This window comes from Tetrao urogallus (assembly GCF_951394365.1).
Source record: "Tetrao urogallus genome assembly, chromosome: 2".
NCBI lineage: Eukaryota > Metazoa > Chordata > Aves > Galliformes > Phasianidae > Tetrao > Tetrao urogallus.
This window is the reverse complement of record NC_136814.1, coordinates 57,961,118-57,984,148: the sequence shown is the minus strand read 5'-3', so window position 1 is coordinate 57,984,148 and position 23,031 is coordinate 57,961,118. Positions and strand designations below refer to the sequence as shown.

The following is a 23,031-nucleotide window of genomic DNA, read 5'->3' as shown; positions in this document are numbered from 1 at the left end:
ACATCTATCAGACAAACTCACACTTCAGTACATTATGTTATCAGAAGTGTATAAGATCAATGCACCTGCAATACAGAGATGGAAAAAGTATGAGAACTTCAGTTTAAATGCACTGACTTTCATCAGTTTGACACCAGTAAATAAACTATTTAATCAGTTTACAGAGGTAGGAGGTAAATCTCGGGAATGATATGTGCAAAGCCTTTTATGCATTAAAAGGGTTTGAACAAATTTTTGAGAAGTACATTTTAATTTTCAGTTTCTCAGAAAAACACTTTGTTACAACCAACTCATTAAAGCCGTAAGCTTTTAATTGGAACAAGTATTAAATTGAAAGAAGCAATAGAAAAGATGGTGCTGACGTGCAACAGCAGTACTTTAAATGCCTGCCTGCTTATATTTAAATTTGCTTTTACAGTGCTTATCAATATGCAATTAGAAAGAGACAGTGTAAGCACTGCTGGGCCTTTGAAGAGTAGTGCACTTCAGCATTTGTTAGGTCCTCTCTTGTTCATGCTACTGGAGTCTTTCAAACAACTCTCATGTTGTTTCAATCAAGCAACCAGAATGAATAGCTACATAAATACAGTCAAAGCAAAAGATAACAATAAGCAGAACGACTAAGTCCTCGTTTGAAGATGAAACTATTTTTGAGTGAGTAGTATGTGATTAACCTGCTGTATGTGAGGTCAATACGATTTATTCTAAGTGCTGAGTAGTCAGTTCAAGCCTTGAGCCACACTTGTTATTAAGCATACAAGCTTTCCTCAAATCAGCCTCCCCTAAGCCTATCTAACGCTGTGATTTACTTATGAAAATTAACTACTGTGTCCTTCATATAAATGAAGGAAAAAATCTCCATTGCCACTGGTTGGAAATAGTTGTTAGCATAATGGATGGTTTAACTAAGTGTTCTTACTAGTCTTCAGCCCACCTATCTGCTGCCTGCAATGCCTCAGCTGCCTAAAAGTAGATCTTGAAAACCATAGATGGAAGGAAGAAAAAAAAAAAAAAAAAAAAAAAAAAAGGTGCCCTGAATTTGTCTAACTTCCGAGTATTGCACAGCAGCCTCTTTGATGCAATACCAAAGAATAAAAAGTGGCAGCCTATTACATTTTAAGAAAAGCAAGTGGTTCAAAATACAAGAATGGTACTGGTTTTGGTTCAGTCATTTAACAAAAACTCCACATTTCATTAAAACGCTATTTTGCTTGGGGGAAAAACCTCTTACCTTTGGTAGCTATTCGAACACACTGAGTTTTGGTTTCCTGTTGAGAAGGGAAAATTAAAGAAAAAAGTCAGAGCAGTTTTCTTTTTCTTGCCTTCCCCATTCCATAAATTAATCCTAGACCTGCCAATCAGCTGAGGACACTGATTCAGGAAGCTCAGGGCTTTGGTCTTAGCAGGGGAGAAGGCTGAGTCATTTTGCCTTTACAGAAGAAACAAGATGGATAAAACCTGCCTAGACATGGAACTGCACTGTCCATGATAATGATGGGGAGAGAAGATGTAGCAAAATTACAAATTATTCAAATAAAATTTAAATCACGCCATGAGAATCCAGTGAGATTACAGTGGAAAAAAAGGGAGAATTGTTGGTCATAATTATTTCATGGCATAGAAATACAGCAATAAGGTACATTTATTTAGCACTGTGCCCAAACTAAATTGTCTTGCTGCATACAGGCATGCTCAGGCACACCTGAAGCATTCCGTCATATCCTCTCCTTCATGCTTCTGAGGGTGGAATTTGCAGGGAGGCAGCCCAGGTATCTGTTCACATATGACATACTTGAACTACAACCTATATGTTCTGTCCAGAAAAGACAGTGATTTGACAGGGATATGCAAAGATAATTTTTATGTAGTTTGATTATTACTTTTCTTCCTTCAGAAATTTGGTCAGCAACTGAAGCAATTAAGCAATTAAGTTAAGCACACTTCAGACAACTTGAACAAATAAGAGGCATCCATAAAGGTGTTTTCTGATCCTTTTGAAAAATGTGTAGTAATTTTAAAGGCAAACACACTGAAATAGTGTAAGGTTGAGTGACAGGATGCAGCCATTGCTATATTATATCATACTAAATGATATTATCATATAATCAGAAAATATCTTAATGACAGCTTCATTTTATGACGTGTGCTTCATGTAGTCCAGCCACCACCAGCACTGCCTCCTCAGTGGATCCCCTGGGCTCTTTTTCCTCCTAAAGATCCAAGAGTAACTTTTGAAAACAGTATGTAAAGAATGAGCCAAGTCATGAGGTGAGGATGCTCCACAAAAACAACTTTTCAATCTAAATGAAAGCTCCATGAAAGCTATCAACAAATTTTACCTAACTAGTATTGTTACAAGTGACTGGATTTACTGGTTTACCCTTGTTCAAAACATCTAATAACATCACAGTGTAACCCTCATCCCACTCCCACAGAGCACACTACACTTTCTGTTGACTATCTTGGTGATCCTCCCGGATTACAGCAAAACATCTGTTTAAATATTCTGTAGCCCAGAGGTTGTGTTTCAACCACTAGATCTGCATCCAGGCAGAATGCAGTGCAACTCCAGCTTCTAAAACATCCCTTCAAATCTCTCTAGAAACTGAAATCTGATCCTAAGTTTTAAATCATGCCAGAGAAAATCATTTCAGTATTAAACCCTCTCACAAACTGAAGTTTGAGGTTCAGATAAAATGTATTTTGTTTTTCCTTATCTTCTACTGTCTGTCAAATTGTAAAAACAAAATCTTATTTATACATTTAATATTTTTTGTTCTTTCTTGCAGTTTTTTGTTAGGGTAATTAAATGAATTTCCTCATGATTTAGACTGCTGGAAGCCAACAACAAAGAGAATTACACATAGAAAGTAAGGGACATAGAAATGTGTAACTAAGAGTTGTTTTTTATTTTGCATTGTTTGTTTCCTAAAGTTTTACAGATGAAAATCAGAACAGGCGCTTCCATCAGGAAAAGCTTTCAGCTTTCAAACAGCTCTAGTAAACAGTTTCTGCTTTTTCTTCATCCTGACTTGATGCAATTGGTTTTCATAAGCAGAGGTAGAAAGCGAGATGTCTTCAACAGGCACCAAGGCAAAGCCCCTTTGCTAACAGTGGTTTATTTGATCACAGCAGAGACCCCAAAGGAAGGGCACACATGGCTCCTGCTGCCTTCCTGCTCCTGGTGAGCACCAGCTGCTATCAATATTGCTATCAAGCAGCCCCTTTCTGGGTTACCTGGATACTTCTTGTAGACAGTCTTACAGCAAGTTACCTGGATACTTCTTGTAGACAGTCTTACAGCAAGTCCTCCAGTTTTCTAAACTAAAGACTGAAAATCTAAATTTTTAATTATTTGAGGTTTCTGTGCCTACCACTTTTACCTTTACTTTCCTTTGCAAGAGAAAAACAATTCAGGAGCAAGAGCATGTTGCCTGCAGAGCCATGGTGTTCCTCCCACCTGGAGTGCACTGTGATGTTTAACTTCCTGCCGCTTTTTTCTCTTTCATATGCACAGAGCCAGCCACAGTGCTCAGCAACAGGGCTAAAAAGGAAGCACTGGGGAGGTAATGAAGGTGAGTGACAGCCACACTTTGAATGCTGCACAGCAGTTGAACATTCCTGAAGCAGACTTTGCCATAAAGGCTCTCAGAAACACACCATGGGTATGGAGTTACTTTAACTCAAGCCAATTTTTTTACTTTTTGAGGTTCGAGTGAGACTCTCCATAAGTTTATAACTCTTCATCAGCCTGCTGAGCAGCCTGATTCTGTTTATCCTGCAGTAATAAGAGTTGCAGTTGAGAGAGTTGGGGAAAGAACAGAGGTTGCCATTTACCAAGAAGACAAAGCACTCATACTACTACATTTGGACAATTACTGTTTATAGTATATATAGTATATCATATATACTATATACTAGTATATACATATATACAGTATATATATATTAGCATATACATATAGCATATACATATACTATATACTAGTATGTACATTATAAATAAAATATATATGCATATTACTAATATGCATATTACTAATATTGCTGCTTATATTATTATATCTACTATATTAAATAAATTACATAAATATATAGCATACAATATATACCATTAGTATATTATTATGTTACGTATAAAATATATATTACTAATATACAAATTAGTAATATAGTTATTATATATTATTCTAATACATTATACTTGGCATAAATATTAATTTTTATAATAACTTATATTACTAATATGAGAGGTATTAAACTTTCAAGTAGTAACATTTACTATGACACAAGGATGGCGTGAAATGTGAATGGCAGGCTACCGTACTGTCATAGCATGGAAATGAAGGGTGCTACTTCCAACAGGCCCAGCTTGGACAGCTCTCATGATAACAGGCACACATCTTTGACTTCCAGGAGCAAGGTGTGGTTGCCACTCACCTTCTCAACACTGCTCATGGCCTGGAAATAGATGTTGTAGCCTTTCCGAGGAGCCAGTGGTGGATTCCAGAAACCCTGGTAGGTCCTGTTGTCACCTACAGTGAAAGGGGCAGGCTCTGGCAGGTTTCCAGGGGGCAGCTCAGCAGCAAAGTAATATGGCGATCCCCCACTGAGAGCCGTCTGGTAGGTGATGGGGATTTGGTAGCATTCCATGGCACCTGTCTCTCGCTTCGTTCGGTGCGGGTGCAGCTCCTCAACAACGATCTGGTAGGCGCTAGAGAAACAGAGGGAAAATGTGTACCCTTAAAGTCACCTGCTATGGCCAAGTGTCTAGTCTAGTAAAAATGTTTACCTGACTGCTTTGCATAAACTTCAACAACAACAACAACAACAACAAAAAAAAAAAAAAAAAAAGTGGAAAAAAAGAAGAGGAAAAAAAAAAAAGACAGTGGATGCACGGATGCAGAGAAGACACAAAGATACAAAGATTAGATAGCAAAGCTGTCTAATTCAGCCACTGAAAAGTAGCAGCATCTATCCTTCCAGGAACAACAACAATACAAGTATATCTACACAACTCCCTAACAATGATTTTTTTTTCCTTTTGAATAAACACAAGAATTAATCTGACTTTAAACTAGATTAAACTCTTCGTCTGGAAACATCTGAAGTTAGCATTTTCCTTTGCAATGATATTAGAGAAAGCTCAGCTTCAAGGCCCAACATAATGACTGCCTCCAGGCTGTGCTTGAAACACCAATTTGCAGTTGTCATATCATTAGAGACAGAATGTGCTGACAGGCTTCTCCACCTCTTGACCTTGCTGTGGCTTCTATCTTGGCTCAGAGCTATGCAGATCTAAAGTACAAGTGACATGCCATAATGCAGGCACAGATGGACAGAAATCTGTCCATTCCACCAAGATAGACTGCCTCATTCCTCTACAGTTGTCAATGATAAAATGTTAGAAACTGCTGAAGCAGATGGCATTCGGCCTATTAAATCACCATCCCAGCCCCCCGGTACCTATCTTGAAATGGTCTGTGGGTTGGTCACTTTTCAAAATCACCTTCTCAAAATAGAACAGGTAATGATAATTCTTCTCTCTCCTTCAGGGGAACTACCTAAGTGCAGTATGCTACCAACTCATCATCTCTCCCTGCTCTGCAGAAGCAGAGCTAGGTACACAGAAGTTGTGTACTGAGAACAGGAAGCAATTCTTCAGTTTATAAGAAAGAAAAAAAACCCAGCTGTTTGTGTTCTAAGAACTGTATGAACAAGTATATATGTATGTATACAATACATATATACTCAGTTAAACTCTCATCTATGTGTAGATACATGAGAGGATACATGAAAGACCTTCTTACAAACGCTCACCTCATTATCAAGATTAATAAAATAAATATGTCTAAGAGCACAGATGAGACCTGAAGCATCTCAGCTAAATAAGTATAATTTTCTGTTTTGGTTTTGTTTTAAAGATTTCAAAACAGAAAAACTGAAATCAAGGGGTGTTCTGGAAACTTCACTGCATTGCTGCAGGGACTCCAAAAGGCAAAGACAAAGGCAAGACAATCCTCATTTTTCCAGAACTTATGGGGCAACATTAAATTATTTTGTCAATTTTCTCTGCTACCAGTGCCCGGAAAACCTAATAACTGTAGTGGCAAAGATGAAGTGTGATACTGGAGAATGGAATAAATGAGAGAGAAAAAATAAGAAACTAGTCCAAAGAGCTATCCTCTTTGGAAAGAGTTTCTGGCAGTATTTTCCTGCAACATTGTAGGCTAACAAGACACACAGGAATATAACCATTTACCTCTGGGCCCTTGGTGATGCCATCTGTTAAAACCCATTTACTAACACTCTGGTGATTCCAAAGCAACATTCAATGTATGATATGTTACTCTGCATACTCATAACAGAAAGGACACTTCACTGTAAGATGCAAAGAAAGAAGACAAAGCTAAATTTGCATAATGAAAAGTGAAGTGCATACTGGCTGCAAAGACCGTAAGGGATCAAGGTTTAAATGACAGTTTAAAGGTAATGGTTTGCTTGTCCATGGTTTTTTTCTTTTTTTTTTTTTTAACATATATTACTAGTCCTAAATAGGTGAGGAGCCCCCCAGCCGACATTTTGCATGAAGAGATTATTTTTCAGATCAAAACCCTTTTTGTTTACTGATGAAAATCTGTATAGTCCCTCTCAACCAACCTGATAAAGGATAAATTAAGATGCCCCTGTAACAGACCCTTCTTTTTACCCCTCCCAAAAAACCCCAGCTCAAATAGGTATTGCAGTGGTAAACATGTTGTTTGTATTTCATAGGCATTAGTATCAGCTAGAAAATTCTTTCTGTGTGTCTAGTGGAGACACAGCATCCTTTGCTTAGACAGGTGCCAGACTGAACAGCAGCCCAAGTTACAACCTGTGCCTAGCTTGATTGACAGCTGTGTTTTAGCTGTTTCCTGCAGTGGCCCACTTGCTCAATTTTGTTGCGTAATGAAAACAACCTAATTCTGCATATGGAGGTATCGGGAACATGTTCCCAAATCACAGAAAATAAATCTCATCATTAAAAAGTTGTCTACACTGATTCTGATCTATGCGATCTCTAAACTTCATTTGAAGCAGGATTTGAAAGAAGATGTACAGGAGATTGTTTTGCTGATGGTCAGTCAGAATGATCCTTTAGAAAAACTGCAGTGGTAAATCATGTCTTTAAATGAATCACTGAAGCAGAATTGATGCTACTGACTGGGATCTAATCAACCAGACTGATGGCAAAACACTATTCTTCACAGAGAGCCCAAGCCCAAAAAGTGCTGTTTTCTTTTGGATTTCTAGTATGCAATTTGATTTAAAACTTCAGAAGATCATAAAACAAGCTAGAATAGATTAAATGATAACACTTGAAAAGGAAGATATAATTAGAGTCACATTTAGAATTGCGATGACTATGGCATGTAGTGTCTTAAAGAAATGACTGACAGCCACGTGGAAATTTCAGTTGGGTTAAGGAACATCTGTTTTGTAGGGGCTGTGCTGATAGAGAAGCAGAGGTACAACAAAACATGGTCATAATGTAATTCATTTCGTAAAAGAGTACCAGACTGTAAGCTTTTCTTTCTCTATAATTTTATTCATTCATGCATTTATTTATTATTTAACATGGGCCTATTGCTATTAAATAAATTGATCATTTGACAGCCTGCAGCTCCAAGGATTTAAAAAAAACAGCCGTATTCTTCAGTGTCAGGCTGAAGAGCAGCATAAGAGACCCTGCTCTACTCAATCACAGCTTCAGGCATGGTGATACATTTTTGCCATCTACCTGGTAACACACATTATGATAGCAAGACAGGCTTATAGTAGAAGAGTAACTACAGTGTGGGTGGAATGAAGCTTCAGTAAAACTGGTCAAAATCTTTAGTGACACCAGTTCTGAATTTGAGTACTACATTTCTCTCTCCTTTTAAAAAGCTGCTGAAAAAAAACTGATTGCAATATACAGGGAAGGAACAATGTCTTATGCATTTTTCCTGGAGAACATTCCTCATTCAGAACAAAGAATAGAACACCTATTTTAAAAATAAAGCTCAGCTTCCTGGTTACAGTGGAGGATTTATTTTGTGTGTTTCCTGATATTAGAAATTCAATGTAATTTCCTGGGTATTCAAAATCAATTAAAGTTGAGAAGGAAGATGGGAGACTGGAAGAAAGATGCACTCTTTTTTGAGAATATACTCAAACAATAGTTACTAATACTCTATTCAGCCATCCCTATCAAACTTTTGATTAACTTTTAAAACAATAAGTAACAGTAAGCAATGGGACTAAATGTGGGAGCCCCCTGCTGTGCGTACAAATATGCTGCAGAACAGTCTGTGTAGAAAAGATGGGCATCACCACAATCAGTGGATCCCATTCGTGCTGTTAAATATGCTCTGGGCAAAACTACTCTGGTTCCTCCAGGAACCAGGTGCAAGACTTGAAAGTTTTGGTATGGCATAGAGAGAGGTATCATGTTTTTAAAGAGGGGCAGCTTTGCACATGGCCAGCAGCAAGAAACCAGGAAGGTTTTAAAAAGCACATACAGAGGTGCATAGTGAGTTTAAGCACTTGTGTATCATGGGAGTGTTTTCACATCTCAGGTCTGGTTTCCACTGTATCAATTTGACACAAACCCTCTCCACTCTGCACAAAAATCCTAGGTTTGCTCCAGGGCAATCTTTCAGAAACTCCAGATGTATAAGGTTACAATTTTATTTACATCAATATCTCCTTCAGAGGAAACTAATTTGGATGATCTCCTATGACACTGAATTATTAACTGAATTATATTGATCATAAGGATGACTGTGTGATAAGGATATAAAAATGCTTGTAGGCATATGACTCACCCACACAATATCCAAGTAAAACAAACATTCCTCTTAATACAAACAGATTCATAGGGCTCAGGGACCTTGCTGGACACCAGTTGAACCACAGTAATTGGCAATGCAACACAGAACAAAATGCATTAGCGCATATTTCTTCAAATACACAAGGGCAAGAGCATGAAAAGGTTTTGATGCTCAGTAGCTAATTAACCCCCAATTACTCGGCTCTGTCCCTGAATCTTCCTGATGCAGCTGTATAAGTAAAACACAAATGGAATTAAGTAACATAAAAATTTTGCATTAAAAAGTAAAAGAAAAAAGTGGGATGTAGACTAATCTTTGCAAACAGAATTAAATTATCTCTCAATAGAGAGCAGAAAGGGAAAGACCCCTGAAGTTAACATAAATGACATATTTTAATATGATTATGGGACACGCCAAATAAAATTTAATAGCTTGCTACTACGAAGCACTCTGAGGGAAAAAAAAGGTCAAATAGTTTGTATTCATCAGTATTTTTCTCCCATTTCCTCTGAGCTTTCAATTTTCCAATCATACATATGTGCTACAGAACTGATGATTTGAAGCACTGGAGAGGAAGTGTTATTTTCAAATCCATTTTCTGACAAACACCTTTCAACCTCATATTTCGCAGACACTGAGAGGAAGTAAAATGAAATGATAATGGATAGGAGGTAGTCCTGAGGACCCTAAATCAAACAAGATGGACAGCTGGATGATTAAGGTCATGAATATCTTTTGGGACAAAAAAAAATCTCTCATTAATTACAGGTGTATTGGCAAGCTCAATTTCGCTAAGAAAAACAACAGTAACGTCAGATGAATATCACTTAGAAATGAATAGCTTTATCAGCTTCAAGACAGCGTATAATCAGCTAAAGATCAGCTAAAGAACCTCTTCTTGATTTCTTTAGTTTTTACGTTTGTGTGTGTGTGTGTTTTGTTGCTTTTTTTTTTTTTTTTTTTTTTTACCTGATAGGAGCACCTTTGGCTTGTGCTGGTCTCAAGAGCACAGTTATTGTAGTAGCAGTTTCATTGAGAGACGCATCAACTCCTTCATAGTCCGGTAAAGTGGGAGCTGATTAATGTTGAGTGGGAAGGAAAACAATAAGAAACAAATCAGCAAAAAGATTTTGAGTTTTTATGACATCGTGGCTGTTCACAATACAATAAAAAGGCATGATATTCATCAGCTACGTGACCCTTTTTTAATTATTTGAGTGAAGCACTACTTTTTATTAGAACAACAACTGATAATCCTCCTCCCCATCAAGTCTCCCTCCCTCAAGTGAGGGAGGATTTGACTCCTAAGAAACCCCAAGAACACAAAATCTATCTTCCCTCTTTCTTTCAAACAAGTATATTTGCAATCCTGAAGATCTACATCTACCACCTCTCCTCCTTCTCCAATAATGTAGTCATCCACTTTAGTTATGCTACTTTGTTCTGCCATAACAAACTTGTCATAGCACTGACTAGTTATACTGTTGTTCACAACAACTCTAGTGTAAGGAAAGACACATGATCTTCCGTGTTTCAGAAAAAAATACATATCCATTAGATAGTAAACTCCAACAACTTGAAGACTATCTTCATATTTGTGTGGTTTTTCCAGTTGATCTCTCTCTCTTTTTTTTTTTTTAGCATGTAGATTTTCCTTTATAAAATTTTTAATGATGCCTTTGTGTTTCAAAATTAATTGTCACAAAAAGGTGTTTTCTAGCAGGGTGTCAATCATTTAAATCACAATAATTTTAATTAAATTTAATTAATAATTTTAAGATAATACATCAATAGATGGAAGAGCAAAGAAAGACTAAAAGCTATACTTCATTAGTCTCAGATCCTAAATGCACATTAAAAAAGTTGTTCATTACAGAAAATACTATTGTTTCAAAGAAATAATGTTTGTTGAAGGTTCATCTAGGAATTACTCTTTACATCATATTCACTAGGTGTAAACAACTCTGAAATTCAGATAAAAGGGTGTCACAGTTTACTTCAAATGTTTCCTAGTATTAAACAACTATTTTCCAAGTATTAATTAACATATATCCAAGTCATGGTTCAATGGATTCTGGACAAAATTCTCAATATTTTTGAATGGAAAGAAGATAAATCTGATGAAGTCTGAATACATCATAGCCCTAAATTACTCAGACGTTTTGAGATGCTTCTTAAAATAGCAAAATGACTGGGACACAGGCATGCTTGCAAGATATTATACTGTTATAATTTTTTTTCCCTAATTTTCACAATTAGAAGAGAAGAGTGTACTTGCCACATGCCCATCACCTCAGAATGTTTATGACCTGGCATTTGTTGTAAAGCAACACAAAGTCTTCAAAAAATCAGAATAAAACATCAGACCGCAAAACAACTTCATAGGCTAGATGAACAGAACATAGCATTTGTTTTTGTCTGTTTTGCTTATGGAAGGGGCTGGGGAATGATGAATGCTAGTACTTATGTTCTGGGATGAAATTCAACAAATTGTTATACTTAACTACAAAGACAGCATTTAACTTACAACAGATTTCAAGGAGTTCTGCCTTGAATTTTCTCACATTTCAATTCACGTGCATGTTTTAGGAAACTGGGTGAGGAGAGTTGGTGAATAGTTTTCCAAAGAAATGGTAAGTGCATTTCAGTACATTATTAACACCCCTTTACAGGAGGATTTAAGTTTCATTTTGGCAGATAATAAGGGAAATAGCTTGCTTTGTGCTGCTTACACTTTTAAATGACTTTTTTTGCAACCTGCTAAGCTGTGAAGTTATCATACCTTAAAATCAACAGTTTCTAGGGATATAGCATTGACTCATTTTCTGTTTGTCAACTGCATAAACTACCTTATGTTTTGAGAATTATATTAAAGTTTAAGGAAATCAAAATATTAAAGCATTCAATTTGACACTGCTTTTATTCTAGAGTTTTCAGTGCATTATTAAGATAAATAGAGTCATTCTTAGCACATTGCAGTAAATGAAAAAAAGGCACAAACTAAAAGCAGAACTATTTGAAGCTGACAGAAGAAATGCACACTTAGTGTTAACTTCCCCAGTTCTGTTACAGTTGTATGTTGGTAAATGTGATACCTTGAGTAAGTTGGTTAATTTTCTGAATCTGACTTTACTAATATTCAAAACAACTAAATTGTACATAGTAACTTATCGAGTAATGCAAGGCTTAATTAGTTGAAGTTTGTAAAGCACCTTAAAATCTATAGATGAAAGTAAAATATTAAACAAAATTAAACATTTGATAACTACAGTTGTAAAATTTCCTTGAGCTTGTGTTATTGTTCAGGAAGTACAGTCAAAAGCATTTTCATTAATATTAAAGCTTCTTTCAGAATATGATAAGAATGTTTTGTTTTAGATTTCCTGATTATTGAAGTCCCGGAAAAAAAGAAAAAAAAACCAACAAACTTTTGCCCCACTCAATTTTTAATTTTTAATTTATTTATTTATTTATTTATTTTACCTGAAATGTTGGTTGTTACATTGATTGTGGTTGCTGGCCCAAACCCCTTGACAGTGCTTGCACGTAAAAAGAACTGGTAAGTAGTCCCAGGATGTAAATGTGAAAACACGTGGTGTGTGCTGTTCCACAGTTTTGACACAGTTTGTGGAGGTCCTGCCACTGGAACTGCAGGATCGAACGACCGTATACTGCTGTAGCTCACCTGGAAAAAAAGATTATTTCCAAAATTTTGTTACGGTTTCAGCACAAGGGGATTAAGTTAGCTTGGATGGAAATGAAACACAAATCATATATTCATCTTAACTACTCAGTTTTCTCAGAGATACCATGTGTATTTGATGTGTATTATTGTTCAGTCTGCTTCATTTGAAAGGGTATATGTATGTGCTTCATTTCTCACAGTGGCAATGTCTGTCTTCCTATATAGATGTGATAAAGCCTTGATTTCTTGGAAACGACTGCACATTTGCCTGCCTATAAGAAAAAGTGAATGAGCTCTTTGTTTTGCTTTGCTTGTCTATGCAGCTTTACTTTACTTAGTAAACAGTCTTTATCTCAACCTATGCTTTTTCTCACTTACACCTTTCCAATTTTCTCTTCCATTCCCATTAGGAAGAGTAAGTGAGAGATTTGGTGGTGCTTGACTGCCCACCAGTGTCAAACCACAGCACTTATTCAAGGGGGGTTTGTTTGTCTTTTTGGTTTCTCTGGCTCCTAAAAATCATTACTATGCAAAATTGTTATCTTTGTTCCATAAAAAGGCGGATGGAGAGGATGGCAATCTTTCCCCATATCAGTTCACTTTTAGAAAAGCTTCCTGCCAGTCTTCTGCGGAAGTCACCAGAAGGCTCATGTATTAAACACATTCTAAATTGAATATATATGCAGGTTTCTCTGAAGGGTGATATCCAAAGATCTCACAAAGTTAAAAAAAGGTGCTTCCAAATTTAATAATCTTCTCACCTTTCAAGTAATCCTTCTCTTCCAACAAATAAGATTTCACAGGTCATGTTTATCATGGCCTTGGAAGGACGAATAGTAACAACACAAGATTTTTAAAATTAGCACTTGCCATGTGATTTGTAACACCGTTACCTTCACTTGCTGAATATATTGGACAGGGCCACTCAGGCAACAATGCATACATCACAGTTATAAATTTTGAGCATCTATTCCAGTATTCTTTAAGTGAAGGAAGTGTCTAATTGAATAGTCTGCCTTCGGAGAAGAAGCAACCACCACCAGCCACCTCTCTCCAACACTTTCCTAGTCCTATTCTGTATGCTTGTCAGCTGTTTGATGATTACCTCATACTGAGTGATGATGCCATTTGGGTCCACAGGTTCCTTCCAGTTGAGGAAGATCTTATCTTCAAAAGGAGTTCCTTTCACTGACTTGGCAGGTATAGGTCCTGGAACTACAAACAAAATAAAACTTAAATTCAGGAGACAGACAAATTAAAGAGATGGCAGAACATCCTTTTAAAATTGAAAGTCAGCACAGGTCTATTTTTATTAGCATTCATTCACATGCAAAAGATAGTGGTAGAGAGTATGAGAAGCACTTCAAAGCATATTTTGTCATTCACAGTGAAGAGAGAGCATGAAGTTGAAATGTTATCCCCACATACGGTTTTCAAAACTTAATGCAAAGTCAAATTCTCTTGTAATATAGCCAGGGGAGGTGGTTCAGGTTAGATTATTACTTCAGGTGTTCAGGGAAATCTGTAATATGCATATCACAGGACAAGGACTACATGGTTTTAAAATCCTTTTAAAAAGAAAAAAAATCAAAGGAAAGAAAGCCAATATATACAGCATGTTTCAAATGATAGAAATGCTTACAAAATAATTTTCAGTCACCCCTTCTTATGATTTGTTGTCTTAAACGGGGGCTGGGCGTAAGAAAACAGCAGTTCAGCTGCCACTGCTTTCAACAGCTACAGCGCTCACACTGCAGAAAGATCAAAACCGCTTACTTCAAATCTGTCAAATAAAAGATATTTTCAAAGCTTTGAACTGAACCGCACTAAGATGACCCTACTTTCTTATTTTAAATGGAACCAATATCCTTGCTGTAATAAAAAGTCTGAAGTGTCATCTCAGGTCTCTTTGCCTGAGTGATTCGAAGTGCCCGGTAATCCTATCAATGCCAGGTGGGAGTGCTTAGTTATCTCCTCTTACAGCTCACAAAATATTTTTGCTCGTACACATGGTTCCTTCTTAACCGTAGCAGCTCACCTATGTTTGCAGGCATACATGCTGAAGGAATAAGGATAAGACTACCTGAAGAAAGCCTGAAACCACAGAACACCCTCCTCCCTCGAAAAAAAAGCCAAATTGTCAAAATCTTCAGTCTTTCAAGCTGTCAATATGTTGACATATATTCCCCCCTTCTTAATTAGCTTGTCTTTTTCGGTGCAACATCCAGTGAGCCTAATGCATGACATTTCCTGAGTATTAATTTTCAAAGCATATTCACATTTTACAAAGAGTAAAAATAAATTAATAATCACTGGATCAAAGGAGGTGCAAGGTACTATGCTAGCAGTGCCATAGTGTGTGTGGTGTATCCCAGTAACACATTTCATTTCAGTCTGCAAGGAAGTTGTAAATGGTAATCTGACCCTTGGTACAAGCAACATCATTTAGTTCATTAATAATAAATTCATGGAGTCAGAAAAGCCAGCAGTAAACAGAGGAGAGCTTCACAGAAACTGTTTACCCATCTGTCAAGCTAAGATTTGGGAGAAGTTAACTAAAATCACACACTGCTGTTTTGCTTCAGTGTACTGATATGGACTGGGGACTGGATAAAGGCTGATATGCCATGACAGCCCCTTTGCTTTGTTTGTGGCATTCACAGATTTGCTTTGGGCAATGCTTTGTTTTGCACAGGAATGCTTCATTTTTTTTCATCTCTACATCTGAATGAGGTATGAATATACTCTGATTTTTCCTAGAAGATGTGCATGTGTGTCTCTATGCACACATCTGTGTTTGAGACAGACCATACAAACGCACCAGGGCATACACACAAAATATGAAATTTGACAATAAAGCATATTAAAGTATATGGCATTAAAAAATAACAGACATAATTGCTCAAAACCCTGTAAAATACCTTTTTCTGTGGTGCTTTTAAAGAATATGCTTCATATTTAATTTAATCTGGGTACAAAGCTCCAAGTTTCAGGCTTGCATAAAGACTCCTACATTTCTGCCAAGTGGGATAAACCTCTGAGCTCATTACATTGTATGGCCCTGTTTTCTTCTTCTGCGCTATAAAATTATTTGCTTGTGGCAGCAGCAGTGTTAAACTGACAGGAATATCATCATCCCAGTTATTTTCATACTTCTCTTCTTACTGGCAAGAGGAGGCCAGGAGAAGAGAAGCTGGGATAGTGATGAGCAGCTTGCTGAGAATCCCAGTAAAAACAAGGTCAGAAAGCAAAGGAGAGAAAGTATCTAGAGAAAGAGAGCAATAATTTCCATGTACCTCAGCCATCCCATAAATTCACCAAAAATGAAGCTTGTGAACAACTTCAATTATTTGAGAGCTCAGCTAGAGCTAAAGCAAAGAAAGAAATACAAGTTGAAATGCTTAGGAAAAGGAAGAGAAAGTTAGTTTTAGTTTGAAGGACACATTTTGTGTGTTCAAAGCTTCTTCTTCCCTTCAATTTTTTCAGTTAAACCACTGTAAAAACATAGTATTTGCATAGGTTTAGCAAAGGAAAGTGAGGAAGGTGTGAAGCAGAAGCAAAAGTATTTGCTTAAAAAACGTGCTGTGAGCAAGCACACATATTCCATTCATCTCATTAGTCAAAATAACATATAATCTTCCATGTTTATATTTTCATGCCTTTGTCCTCAGGCTAGTACTAGTTACACACAAAAGTTAAAAAAAGAAAAAAAGGAAAAAAAAAAGGAAAAAAAAAAAGGAAAAAAAAAAAGGAGAAAGTAATAAAAAACGCCCCGAATACCACAAACAAAAACTTGCCATCTACAACAAAAGACCAACAGCAATATGACCAGATGATAACACTACAGTGAATACACAAACTGCACTCTTCCATTTGGGTAGCTATCTATTACTATTACTGTCTATTCCCTCCAACTTCCAGAAGGACTGCAAAGATCTTAAGAAACACTTCAAGCTTTGCCTTTTGAAAAGCAGTATTCAGAGCCCCCCACTCTTTTATACAACCTTTTAGAAGTGCTCAAGTGAAAAACATTCAGGTAAATGTCATCTTTCTGTAAGCAGCATCTTTCAGAAGCCACCACACAATGAACACAAAAGATAGACTCCCTATAGGCACATGTGTGCATCTCTAAAAGTCCCATAGCTCACTTTTGGGTATCGTGGCTACCTTGTCAGCTCCCATCTCTTTTCTAAGTGAGCTCTTCTTCTTGTCTTTATAGATAGCCTACCCTAAATCAAATCACCCATGACTACTACAAGTGTATATTTAAGAGAAGTACATTACTTAAGATTCCATGTCAATGGCCAAGTATCTGAATAATTCAAATAGTGTATGTAGCTATCAAAGGAGTTGTGCTCTGACATTTTAGCCTCTGCACCCTCTCTTTAAAAAGATTCTGGTCCCATTGATTTTCTTTCCATTTGCTGACCTTGTGAAGTGTGAACCCACCATCTCTGAGTGACAACAGCAAAGACTCTTATATACATTATTCTAGGTCAATCTTCCAGCAGGTTCAGACTTATGCTTAGCAGAGGAAAATAAATTATTTAGGATAATTAGGATATTTAGAATTTAGGATTTAGATGCATTTCCAGAGCCCTTTTACAAAGCTATATATTTGTCTGTGAATCAGTGAATAGCTGATAATTTTTTGTTCTACAAATATAATGTGGTGGACTTCTGTAAAAACTATGCAGAATAAAATTACAAGCTATCAATCTGACATAAAACCAATTCATTTTTGAGCAATATATTTGCATTAAACTTTGTCACAGACACAAATAAATTTTTATTCACAAATAGTGTCACTTAAATTTGTTGTACACTAACTTAACAGGAAATTTATAATACTTTATTTCTGGAAGAACAATGTACTAACTGACACCAGCCTCTATAAAATTGAATTTATATTGCTTCTATTTTCCTGCTACATAATAAGGAAAGTGCACGTAAACAGAGTATTTTTATTACCATGTTCTGTGAAAGTCATGCAGAGTATTATTAAGCAATACAGTAAAAGCTGTGTGTAGATATATGCACAGGTAAAGGAAAAATTCCTTTGTAATAAAGGGTTTACTTTGAAGGAAAGTATACCAGCAACACAGCTTATAGCCATTCTCAGGAGGCAGATGTTCTGTTTCCAGGAGATGGTAAAAGAGAATCTCTTCTACCATTCAAGTGTTACAAGCAATTAAAATGGCCAACCTTTACATTTGCTCTGAGGGCAAAAAGCTAGGATTTGTCATATTAGCTTTATGCATCCAACTGGCTCACACCTGCAGTTGCCACCTGCAGGCCCACGTAACTTCCCCGTCATATAAAAACACAAACACAACAAATATAAATGCTTATGATCAAGCTGTTTGCTATGCCAACTGGCAGTGGCTCTTCAGTCGCAGCAGTGGCAGCATTTGTCATAGATATGGACACAAATATCATGCAGGGCTGAACTCACTTATTCAGCATTTGTTGAACTATGGGCATCAGGCACGGGCGTCCAGTGCATTTTGCTGTTTAAAGCCCTTTTGTCTCAAATATGGACTTCAGCACTTCTCAGCTCTGGGATTTGGAAACAGTTGTCCATTTTAGGGTAAAAATAACCTTACATACTGACAAAATGGCAACTGCACAACTTACTAAAACCATGCAAATCAGTACTCTGATGCCAGATTCAAGTAGCACCTCGGCTGTCAATGAAGGCAATTTTAAGGCCTACATATCACTCCTCGTCCCATCACAGACAGCTTCAATAACTGTTAATCCTGGCCTGCTTTCAGGTGTAATTATGTCAAACACACCATTGCCAAAAAGCACCTCATATTGCATATAGCTTTTTCAGCTATAAAGCTTCTAATATAGGTAACTAAAGGAAATGAAAGTTGAAAGTTGTTTCAGCCAGTGTAAATAATTCTGTGTTCCATGGCCAATTTTTTCTGGGGTATTAATATAAAACCTAGCTTGCATTTCTACTCCCTGCAATAGCTTTAAACAACTTATTTCATTTGCTGTTCATTCAGTGTAAGCCTAAAATAAGTCTGATCTAAAGAGTCAATAATTTCAATATTTTTCTTTCTTTTCCACAAATCAAGTTTTCTGACGTTTTAAATAAAAAGTGCTCACGTGTCTTTCTACCATCGCTTCTTTCTCTCTCAATTATATGCTGTTAGCAAATCCTACCAATCATCTGAAAAAATGATTGGGGTTATCTTCAGGATCTGAAGGACAAACAGGTCACTCCAGGCTCCTTTTATGAAGGGCAGTGGAGCATTTATAACCAGTTTCCGTTTGCTGCTGCTCAAGATGTAAAACTTCCTTCCTATTTGATTATATCAACACTAAGTTTGTCCACTACACAAGACATGTAGTGCATATATCTCCCTCTTTGGTCAAGGTCTAAAGTCAATGCCTTTAGTGAGGGCATACACGGATAACTTTACATCAAATTCTTTATAATTTCATCATGAGTTTTGCTTTATTAACTATAACTTCTTGCCAATTTCCAGTAAGATTAGTATTTGATGTTCACTTGACATCTGTGCATGTCATTCAGCTAAGTTACACTTTTTTCAAGATAGTTTGCTATTTCAAGTAGTTTTTGCAAGCTTCCTTTGCTGCATCAGGCTTACTCAACTTGCCTGCTCATCTTGCTACATTAACTTTTCTCCCAGGTGTGCTATTTTTGTTACTTGAACTATGTTCAAGCAGAGTTTTATATCTATGTTCTTCCAAAGCTCCTTGAAGCATTTTTTGTTTCCTTTGATCGAGACATATATCTCCTCTTTTTTTTTCCTCCCAATATTTTTCTGGGGTGCCAGAACAGCTTGAAAAAGCATAAAGGAAACAATCCCTCTTCTAACAAATGCTGAACGTGGAAGAAAAAAAAAAAAACAAACAGAGAAGTATATATATGTATTTCTAAAGGCAACTTACAGTCTACTAACAAAAATGGAAAAATACTACATGTCAACTATAAATTCCTCTCTCTTGCAGTTGGAGGAATGTATTTCATATTTTTGTATTATGGTAATATACAAGATATTTTCTTTTTTCTTTTCTTTTTCTTTTTTTTTTCTTCTTTTTTTTGGTCCTGTCTCTATAACATTTCCCTCTTACCCAGCTGTTTCTCCAAACGGTGAGCGAGCTGAAATTTTCCAAGAAGTGAGAATAGTGGTAGAGTTGGATACTGGGTGTCATAACCCTATGCTGTATTGCACAGGATTATCTATAGATAGATCTATAGATCTCTATAGAGCTGAATGAACTACACCCTCAAAAAGATCAGGGCGCCTCACTTGTTTCCAATGAGCGTGTCCTTTGATCAAGACCAAAGCTTTGGTACACTTTAAACCCCCTAAAAGGGTACTTATCCTATGACATATAATCTTTTTCAGTTAGTTGTTTTTGGTATTAATTGACATTCCTTCACTAGGTACAAAATCATCAAATACTTCGAGTTTCATGATTTGCTTTCTCCATAGTTGTTTTCTCCAAATGACTGCCACTATTTCTGCTAATTCACCATCTTTTGCATCTGTTTCCAAATTAAGGAAACTTGTATATTCATTAATTCCATCTACCATACATTGCTTTTAAAAAGGGCTCCTTTGAGTTTGCAGCACCTGCGTCATGCCGCTCCAAGAATGTGCATAGATTGCTGATCTATGTAAAGTGATAAAGTCATGAATAGTTTTTGTACTTTGTTCAATTTTGTCCTGCATGCATTCATCCCCAGATTTCAAAGAATCACAGAATTGTAGGTGTTGAAAAGGACCTCTAGAGTCATTGAGTCCAACCCCCCAGTGAAGCAGGCTCCCTGCAGCAGGCTGCACAGGTAAACCTTACTTTTTTTTTTCTTTTTTTTTTTCCTCTATTGAGTCTTTCAAACACATTCCACCCCCAGCTACACAGCGTGAGCTTGTTCCAAATCTTCATGATTTGTTCCAAATCTTCGTGGTCTCTCCCAGTGAAAGATGGTAATTCAGCTGTAAACCAGTCAAATATTTCCTTGTTTCCTTATTCTTTTTGTACAAACTAACAGTATATTGCTGGTACTTCATGTTTCTCTGGAATTCAGCTCTGCACAAATTACTACATTAAAAATTATTTTTAATCAACTCCACTTAAACTGAAATACCTAAGTCAACAAGTATTCAGATCCAGCTCTGGTCAGAAAAAGGTCTACTTTGGGGCTGTCTGATACTCTTGGCTTTGCTTTCATCCAGGTTTTGAACAATAAGCTACTAACAGCTTCTTCACTTGTCAGTCATGGCTCAAAAGGTCTGAAGAGCTTCTGAAACTTACCCTAGCCTTCTACTAAGCATTTTCTGAATTAATTTTGCTCCTGGCATGATATGCTGCTGCTCAGTTATCACTCAGTGCTCTGGCTTTTGTGATACCAGAGATCCATATAAAACCAATATCCTCTGAATTTAAAGAATCCTAGATTTTCAAAAGTATATAAAGTTTCTGGCAGAGTGACAGAAGAAAAATGAAGGGTAAAATAAAAAAAAAAAAAAGAGAAGTGAAAAAGATGGAAGATGGGAAAAATGGATAGAGCAACAGAAGATGAGGTCAAAATGGGAAAGAGGAAGAGAGGAAACCACTGGGGCATGTATCTTCAATTTCAACACTTTACAGATTCCAGACAGTGGTCATGGACCCAGATTGTAATGAAAATCACATTAATTCTACAAGACCTACAAAAAGCATGATTACAATGAGACTACTTCTGATCGTATGTGAAATACGTGGGGCGTTGAACTATGCATTTTACTGTAGCTCTCATGCTTTTAGTTTGAACCCTGCTTTAGGCAGCAAACTGTCTTTTCACACAGTTTAGATGGAAACTTGATCACTCAGATATTAGACTGAACTCACACCCTACACAAATACAGTTACTACAGAAATTAGTTTAGTACTGCTGTAAGATCTCAAAGAACAATGCAGGTGTGAATGTCTCTCTGATCCTCTATGATGGCTAACAGCCTCAGGATTGCATCTTGCTTACATGTCACGTATTTTGAAATGTATGACTAAACGGACACACACTTCCAAGTTAATCAATAGTGCATAATCAAAAACGTGCATTTTACTCCCAACAGAATCACTGACTTGGCCTCACAAGAGGATATTTCCAGGTTACAAGCATAACTATCACCACTGTGTCTGAATATACCCTTCAAAATGCATTAATTCTTCCCCGAAAATAGCACTTCCTTGAAATAGTGTACCTTAGTATCTGTTCCCTGCTGGCATGCTAGTCCAAAAAACTGCCTAATGTGTATAATTTTCAATGAGTATCCCACAACAAAAACAGAAGACAAAATATATGCACCTGACTCTGCTCTTCACAATCACTTCTGTGATGAGTGATGTACCATCACTGCATACACAACTACATAAAGACTATCAGAAACCATAACCCTTCTTGAAAACTGAATTAAAAAGAAAAAGAAAGCCATTTTTCCATGGACATTGCAATATTGCTACTACTTTTTTCATTTTTTTTTTAACCTCAAGGAAAATAGCAACCATAAATACTTACATCATAAGTTCAGATAAAGAAATATTTCATCATGACTTATATTTTATAATTAATTTTAAATACAATAATGCTAAAATTTGAATTCACAGAATCACAGAATCACAGAATTGTAGGGGTTGGAAGGGACCTCCAGGGATCATCGAGTCCAACCCCCCTGCCAAAGCAGGTTCCCTACAGCAGGTCACACAGGCAGGCATCCAGGCAGGTCTTGAACATCTCCAGAGAAGGAGACTCCACCACCTCCCTGGGCAGCCTGTTCCAGTGCTCCGTCACCCTCACTGTAAAGAAGTTCTTGCGCATAAAGAATTGCATGAAGCATTCTAATTTTGAACATGTCAATACATCTTCATGTGATGCATCTCTATCACTAGTTCTCTACAGATCCTCATACTCTGACTATTTAATCAGCTGTTTTTCCTCCTTTATTGCTTCAATTTCTTGTAAAACTGAAAATATATTGCAAAAAAGTGCTACCAGACTCTAACCTTGCTATCCATACATATAGCCATACATTGTTCTCATTTATTTATAGGCAAGGAATCATGCTACTTCTTAAAATTTTATCTTTTAATGTAGCTATGCTCATATATTACCCCAAATAATCATTTTACTTTTTTTAACCCCTATGGAAATATCTATTTTCATTTTGTTGTTGAAAATATTCCAATAAAATCTAGACATAAGGAAAGGAAATTCAAATTGCTCGTTGTTTCCACAGCTGTAGCCTTATTAGAGGAAGTATCTATTCTAATTTCTTTAATGCCAGTATTCTTAGAATAATCACTTAATGTCACCATCACTGTCTACGTCTATTCTTTATTTCTCCTGACTGTGGTAAGTTAAACTGCCTTGTGTCAATGAAATTTCGTCCAGAGCATATAAAGAGGAGTTGCTGAAATATTACTTTAATCTGGTAGGTGTTTTAAAACTGTTAAATACACTGTTCT

General features: G+C 36.6%; 1 protein-coding gene across 1 annotated transcript in view; it reads right to left on the bottom strand.

Annotated features, from left to right (window-relative positions):
- The window catches only part of PTPRK (protein tyrosine phosphatase receptor type K), a gene marked incomplete at both ends in the record, with an annotated part of 369,996 nt that overhangs the window by 61,977 nt on the left and 284,988 nt on the right, over nucleotides 1-23,031 (bottom strand). The window contains 5 exons of the mRNA XM_079550348.1: nucleotides 1,232-1,268; nucleotides 4,441-4,714; nucleotides 9,825-9,930; nucleotides 12,339-12,540; nucleotides 13,646-13,755. Of these exons, the coding sequence (XP_079406474.1) occupies nucleotides 1,232-1,268; nucleotides 4,441-4,714; nucleotides 9,825-9,930; nucleotides 12,339-12,540; nucleotides 13,646-13,755 (729 nt within the window). The remainder of the gene's footprint in view (nucleotides 1-1,231; nucleotides 1,269-4,440; nucleotides 4,715-9,824; nucleotides 9,931-12,338; nucleotides 12,541-13,645; nucleotides 13,756-23,031) is intronic.